At 49.0% G+C, this 7,893-nt stretch overlaps 1 protein-coding gene across 1 annotated transcript in view; it reads left to right on the plus strand.

Moving 5' to 3' along the window:
• alg3 (ALG3 alpha-1,3- mannosyltransferase) overlaps nt 1-6,729 on the plus strand; it is a gene marked incomplete at its 5' end in the record, with an annotated part of 13,059 nt that extends 6,330 nt beyond the window's left edge. The window contains 5 exons of the mRNA XM_084458352.1: nt 1,439-1,559; nt 2,823-3,028; nt 4,857-4,932; nt 5,288-5,433; nt 6,247-6,729. Coding sequence (XP_084314478.1) covers nt 1,439-1,559; nt 2,823-3,028; nt 4,857-4,932; nt 5,288-5,433; nt 6,247-6,433 — 736 coding nt within the window. The 3' untranslated portion in view covers nt 6,434-6,729. The remainder of the gene's footprint in view (nt 1-1,438; nt 1,560-2,822; nt 3,029-4,856; nt 4,933-5,287; nt 5,434-6,246) is intronic.
• Nucleotides 6,730-7,893: the final 1,164 nt, after the last annotated feature.

Below are 7,893 nucleotides of genomic sequence, written 5' to 3' on the forward strand. Positions count from 1 at the left end.
TCCCTTCCTCTCACCCTAACCCGGGTCCGTATCCTGGGCTGCGCCCTCTACTGGTAAGTCTGGACTCTGGGGGGACGGACCAGCCATGTTTCCATCCACTTGTCAATTGAATTATGTGAGGATCGCTAAAATATGAATGTGAATAAAGCCGGTGAACCTGTTTCCATCTAAGAGCTTTCAATCGGATAAAGATCCGTTCATGATGACCTTCTATCGCACAAGAGAAAATCTGACGAGATCGACAGTATAAACTTTTTGTCGATTTTCATGACTTTTAATCGAATTTTACTGTTTCCATAAGGCATTTTTAATTCGATATAACTTAATTCGCATAAAGCGTGTGGATGGAAACATGGCTAGTGACCGCCTGTCCTGGCCCAGACCCGGAGAGGAGAGTTCAGCTCTGCACAGCTCAGTCCATTCTGGAGTGGGATTACTGTCATTACTGTAAAACCAACCCATTATAAAAAGTACAAAATAAGTACAGCATAATGCATATTTGTCATGTGATGTTGCGTATTTAATCGTCTTCGTGTAAATGTTTCTTAAAGGAGTAGTAAAGGGAAAAATCATGTTTAGACCTGTTTTAAGGTTACTTATGATCATATACAATGGTTCAGATCAAAAAGTTGACAAAACTAGCACTTTTGAGAAAGTCTGATAATTGCTCTATCACCGTTTTGGTCATACAATGGATGTGGATGGGCACCTTGAAAACTCATTCAAAAACATGTTAAACTCTCGATTTCAAAGACAAGAAGCTCACCGAGGGGGTAAACATGATTTTTCCCTTTTCCCGTCATGCAGTTTAGAACTACAAGCCCCTGCTGCCCTGTGTGTCTGACAGTTTAGAACTACAAGCCCCTGCTGCCCTGTGTGTCTGACAGTTTAGAACTACAAGCCCCTGCTGCCCTGTGTGTCTGACAGTTTAGAACTACAAGCCCCTGCTGCCCTGTGTGTCTGACAGTTTAGAACTACAAGCCCCTGCTGCCCTGTGTCTGACAGATTAGAACTACAAGCCCCTGCTGCCCTGTGTGTCTGACAGTTTAGAACTACAAGCCCCTGCTGCCCTGTGTGTCTGACAGTTTAGAACTACAAGCCCCTGCTGCCCTGTGTGTCTGACAGCTTAGAACTACAAGCCCCTGCTGCCCTGTGTGTCTGACAGCTTAGAACTACAAGCCCCTGCTGCCCTGTGTGTCTGACAGTTTAGAACTACAAGCCCCTGCTGCCCTGTGTGTCTGACAGTTTAGAACTACAAGCCCCTGCTGCGTCTGACAGCTTAGAACTACAAGCCCCTGCTGCCCTGTGTGTCTGACAGTTTAGAACTACAAGCCCCTGCTGCCCTGTGTGTCTGACAGCTTAGAACTACAAGCCCCTGCTGCCCTGTGTGTCTGACAGTTTAGAACTACAAGCCCCTGCTGCCCTGTGTGTCTGACAGCTTAGCCGTGTCTGTGAAGATGAACGTCCTGCTCTTCGCTCCCGGCCTCCTCTTCCTCCTCCTGTCTGAGCTGGGCCTCATGAGGACCGTCCCCAAGCTGGCGCTCTGCGCAGCCATACAGGTGAGCGCTGTCACCACCACAGGGCCTCATGTTCTCATGTCACACACACAGGGCCTCATGCTATCATGTCACCACACACAGGGCCTCATGCTATCATGTCACCACACACAGGGCCTCATGCTATCATGTCACCACTCACAGGGCCTCATGTTCTCATGTCACCACTCACAGGGCCTCATGTTCTCATGTCACCACACACAGGGCCTCATGTTCTCATGTCACCACTCACAGGGCCTCATGTTCTCATGTCACCACACACAGGGCCTCATGCTATCATGTCACCACACACAGGGCCTCATGCTATCATGTCACCACACACAGGGCCTCATGCTATCATGTCACCACTCACAGGGCCTCATGTTCTCATGTCACACACACAGGGCCTCATGGTATCACCACACACACAGGGCCTCATGTTCTCATGTCACACACAGGGCCTCATGTTCTCATGTCACCACACACAGGGCCTCATGTTCTCATGTCACACACAGGGCCTCATGTTCTCATGTCACCACACACAGGGCCTCATGTTCTCATGTCACCACACACAGGGCCTCATGTTCTCATGTCACCACACACAGGGCCTCATGCTATCATGTCACACACACAGGGCCTCATGTTCTCATGTCACCACACAGGGCCTCATGTTCTCACCACACACAGGGCCTCATGCTATCATGTCACCATGTCACCACACACAGGGCCTCATGTTCTCATGTCACACACAGGGCCTCATGTTCTCATGTCACCACACACAGGGCCTCATGCTATCATGTCACCACACACAGGGCCTCATGGTATCATGTCACCACACACAGGGCCTCATGGGATCATGTCACCACACACAGGGCCTCATGGTATCATGTCACCACACACAGGGCCTCATGGGATCATGTCACCACACACAGGGCCTCATGCTATCATGTCACACACACAGGGCCTCATGTTCTCATGTCACCACACACAGGGCCTCATGGTATCATGTCACACACACAGGGCCTCATGCTATCATGTCACCACACACAGGGCCTCATGTTCTCATGTCAATACCAATGTTATGGAAAGTTCATGTGATCTACTCTGCTCAGTAAACTAGTGCTGTTACATTTTTACATGACATTATTCATTTAGCAGATGCTTTCATCCAAAGCGACTCAATTATTTAATTGAGCGTAGGTGGTCAGTGTACTACGACTCCCCAGAAGTGACGTTTATCGGCTAGCATTACCCCCGCTTACCCTCACCCTTCTCGACCAATCACAGCTGCTGCTGGGCCTGCCCTTCCTGATGGAGAACCCCATTGGCTACTTGAGCCAAGCCTTCGACCTGGGCCGGCAGTTCCTGTTCAAGTGGACGGTGAACTGGCGCTTCCTGCCCGAGTGGCTGTTCCTCAGCCGCTATTTCCACCTGGCCCTGCTGGGGGCGCACCTCGCCACGCTGCTGCTGTTCGCCCTGCGGCGCTGGAAGAGGTACGGGGGAGGGGAAGGGGTGGAACGATAGCCCCTATAACTAGAAACCATCATCAAATTTGATTAGATTTATCGCGATAAAATTTTCATTAAAACCGTGTTTGATTTGTGTGCTTTAAAACTCTAAATACACTGTAAATACTGCCCAGCGTCAACCAAAGCTAGCAACACCCTCCAAGATACATTATTTTAACGTTTTTGTAAACAGTAAGTGTATAGTGCTGCTAATTTTATTTATGGTTTTCATATAAAACTTTTCAGTGTGTGTTGGCCAGTGTGTGTTGGCCTATCAGAAGTTGTATAAAATTTTCTGCACATTCCATAATATCACGATAATACTGATAACTGTGATCATTTTGATCACTATAATCATGATATGAAATGTTCAACCGTTCATCTCTAACTGGGGGGGGGACCAGGCGTCTCTGGGGGAGGGTTGTTGCTGCTATAGTAACACTTCCTGTCTCTATAGAAACTAGGGATGTGCGCAGCGACTGTTTTCACTGACGACTAGACGGTGGTTTTGTAACCGATTACACAACTAGTCTAAAAACAGGATTCCCAAGTTTCTACAAGTGCTATTTAGAAAAAATGAGGATGTTTCTCAAACTCTGCAAGCTAAGATGCATGACTATTCTTGATGTTTCCAACCACTCAGCAGCAGCCAATTTGCACGCGTTGCGCAGGGGTTAGGTTAGGGTTAGGGTTAGGTGTGTGAGGGCTGTCACACACTCTCCTTTGTTTGCCAGTGCAAAACAGTAGTTCAGCCTGTCCTTACAGCTTATTACTTAGCAAAGATATCAATGTGATTTATTTAGTTTAATTGAAGAAGAGTAGGCTAGCCTATAGCCTGTAATGTTTCAGTAGTAGAGTAGACTAGCCTATAGCCTGTAATGTTTCAGTAGAAGAGTAGGCTAGCCTATAGCCTGTAATGTTTCAGTAGAAGAGGAGGCTAGCCTATAGCCTGTAATGTTTCAGTAGTAGAGTAGGCTAGTCTATAGCCTGTAATGTTTCAGTAGAAGAGTACGCTAGCCTATAGCCTGTAATGTTTCAGTAGAAGAGTACGCTAGCCTATAGCCTGTAATGTTTCAGTAGTAGAGTAGGCTAGTCTATAGCCTGTAATGTTTCAGTAAGCTAAAACTAGATTTCACATAAAGACTGCGGATGTCAGACGTTTGAAGGAAAATGTATTCCAACATTGGTCCACAAAGAATGATGCAAATAATAAAGTGAAAGAAATAATAGCCTACTGTGCAAAAAAATAGCCTAGACGAATTGTACATTTATGAAAGTGTTATATATATATAATGTTGTATATGGACCTGTGTGTCTGCAATAAAGTTCCTCTATCTTTCTAACCAACATTCAGCGGAAGCCAATTTTCACTCGTTGTGCATCTCACTCCAAGTCTGGTTTGGCTATTTAAAACACGGGGTACTTTGTGACAGTTGCTTGGATGTATACTAGTATCTATACTAGTATACATAAACCTATGTTTTGCTAATTTAATGGTCTGCCTCCTTCAGAGTTCAACTCGGCAATTAGGCTGTGAAAGCGAGCGCGCCTCTTGGAATCTAGTCATAGCCTATTGTTGCACAGATTTCCGTCACGTCTTGACTTTCACAAACCAAATGATTAGGCTACATTAATTAATATGAACACACTTCCTGTCTCTATAGTAACACTTCCTGTGTCTATAGTAACACTTCCTGTGTCTATAGTAACACTTCCTGTGTCTATAGTAACACTTCCTGTCTCTATAGAAACACTTCCTGTCTCTATAGAAACACTTCCTGTGTCTATAGTAACACTTCCTGTGTCCGCCCAGGCCTGGAGAGAGCGTCCTGGAGCTGCTGAAGGAGCCAGGAAAGAGGATCCTACCGGCGCAGAAGCTCAGCGCCGATCATATCCTTCAGTCAGCACATCTGACACTGCAGTCATTAGCATAGGAAGTCAGCGTCCTGTGACTCACCAGAACTCGTACTGTAAGGGCATCTCCTTTCTAAACAAGCGACTAAGAGAGTGATCTGGTGCTGAAGGCAAAGGAGATTCATCTTCTCAGTGGCTGTGTAGAATGAGCGCTGGGCTAATGACATCCTGTTCCCCATGTAGTGCTCGACAGCATTCTCACTGGTTTCAAACGGGTCCAGTCAGAAGTAGCCCTCTGTTTTTACTTGAGGTTAATCCAGAATTCCTGGTGTTTTAACGTTTGAAGCCCCGCCCCCACTCAGACACGACGCAGACCTTAACAGCCGATCACAGACGGTCCTGATCCTCTTCACCTCCAACTTCATCGGCATGTGCTTCAGCCGCTCGCTGCACTACCAGTTCTACGTCTGGTACTTCCACACGCTGCCCTTCCTGCTCTGGAGCGGCGGGGTCAAGAAGCTGGCTCACCTGCTCAGGTAGGACCCCCACTGGCCTGGTAGAAGCTCACCTGCTCAGGTAGGACCAGGCCTGGTAGAAGGTTCACCTGCTCAGGTAGGACCACCACCGGCCTGGTAGAAGGTTACCTGCTCAGGTAGGACCCCCACCGGCCTGGTAGAAGGTTCACCTGCTCAGGTAGGACCCCCACCGGCCTGGTAGAAGGTTACCTGCTCAGGTAGGACCCCCACCGGCCTGGTAGAAGGTTCACCTGCTCAGGTAGGACCCCCACCGGCCTGGTAGAAGGTTCACCTGCTCAGGTAGGACCACCACCGGCCTGGTAGAAGGTTCACCTGCTCAGGTAGGACCACCACCGGCCTGGTAGAAGGTTCACCTGCTCAGGTAGGACCCCCACCGGCCTGGTAGAAGGTTACCTGCTCAGGTAGGACCAGGCCTGGTAGAAGGCTCACCTGCTCAGGTAGGACCACCACCGGCCTGGTAGAAGGTTCACCTGCTCAGGTAGGACCACCACCGGCCTGGTAGAAGGTTCACCTGCTCAGGTAGGACCCCCACCGGCCTGGTAGAAGGTTACCTGCTCAGGTAGGACCCCCACCGGCCTGGTAGAAGACTCACCTGCTCAGGTAGGAGCAGCACCGGCCTGGTAGAAGGTGTGTGTGTGTGTTAAAGCCAGAGTGTTGAGTGTGTGTAATATGTGTGTGTATTAAGGCCAGAGTGTTGAGTGTGTGTAATCTGTACTGTATGTGTGTGTGTGTGTTAAGGTCAGTGTGTGTGTGTGTGTGTGTGTTCAGGCCAGAGTGTTGAGTGTGTGTAATCTGTGTGTGTGTGTGTTGCAGGGTTCTGATCCTGGGTCTCATCGAGCTGTCGTGGAACACCTACCCCTCCAGCATCTACAGCTCAGCAGCGCTGCACGTCTGCCACCTCATCATCCTGGCCTGCCTCTGGCTGGCCCCGCCCCCGGCCCCGCCCCCAGCCCCGGCCCCCGCCCAGGGAGAGGGAGCGGAGAAGGCCAAGCGCCAGTGAGCCACAGCCTCTCTGTACCCACGGGTAGAGGGCCCCCCCCCCCCCCAGCCTGGAGGAGGGCGATGGCGTTGACTCTGTCTTCAGGCAGCTAGCTACCAGCCTCACTAGCGGCGTGCTGAGGCCCGGTGAGGACGGCGTGCGCTGGGGGGACGGGGACGGAGACGGAGACCGGGGACTGACGTGGGGCTCCTGGACTAGGTGGATGTAGCAGTTTTGTGGGGTGGAACGGGACAGAAAACAATTACAATTCTCAGGTTCCAATTTCAAGCTAATGATGAATTAATTTGTTTTTGAATGCGTGGTGTCTAGGGGGTAGGGGAGGAAGGAGGGGGTAGGGGAGGAAGGAGGAGGTAGGGGAGGAAGGAGGAGTGTGTTTTGCAGTGGTGTCGGTAGACGTCTTTACCAAGGACTTGTTACATGTTTGTTTTTTGATGTTAAAACGACCTTCCGCTCACGGTTGGTCTAGTTGGGGTTCAGTAGACTGAGGTATGTTTTTATACTTTGTCTTTCTTCTTGTCGTACGCTATTATAAATGAATCAGCAGGTTGTTCCTATGAACCGGATCTACAGTAGGTTATGAACGCCTCTTAAAGGTGTATCAATTCTACCAGTGTTTATCCATAATAAAATAAAAGTGCAACTCTGCATTAAGCTTTGATCATATCCGTGGGCACGTTATCAGAACGATTTTATCACAAGGCCTTTAAATCATATTGTAAATGAATTTCCTGTGATCATGCAGAACAAAGCTGTTGACAATCCTGTGCATCTGTTTGTGTGTTTTGTGTGGGTTGGTCTGCTGGTTCTCTCTCTGAGGCCTGTATCTGCTGGTTCTCTCTCTGAGGCCTGTATCTGCTGGTCTCTCTCTGAAGCCTGTATCTGCTGGTTCTCTCTCTGAGGCCTGTATCTGCTGGTCTCTCTCTGAGGCCTGTATCTGCTGGTCTCTCTCTGAAGCCTGTATCTGCTGGTTCTCTCTCTGAGGCCTGTATCTGCTGGTCTCTCTCTGAGGCCTGTATCTGCTGGTTCTCTCTCTGAGGCCTGTATCTGCTGGTCTCTCTCTGAAGCCTGTATCTGCTGGTCTCTCTCTGAGGCCTGTATCTGCTGGTCTCTCTCTGAGGCCTGTATCTGCTGGTCTCTCTCTGAAGCCTGTATCTGCTGGTCTCTCTCTGAGGCCTGTATCTGCTGGTCTCTCTCTGAGGCCTGTATCTGCTGGTCTCTCTCTGAGGCCTGTATCTGCTGGTCTCTCTCTGAGGCCTGTATCTGCTGGTGTCTCTCTGAAGCGTATCGCCTCACTGGGACTCTTCAGGACACTGATGAACTGTGTGAACTTTAAGGGGCGGAGCTTCTAAACGTTGTTTACCGTAGTTTATTATGCAGATTTGTTTGTTTCATTTGCATGTTTTTGTTTTGTTAAAAATGACTGATTAGAGATTGATTCCAAATATGTTCGATTTTGATGA

The sequence above is a fragment of the Borostomias antarcticus genome, assembly GCF_949987555.1.
Source record: "Borostomias antarcticus genome assembly, chromosome: 24".
NCBI lineage: Eukaryota > Metazoa > Chordata > Actinopteri > Stomiiformes > Stomiidae > Borostomias > Borostomias antarcticus.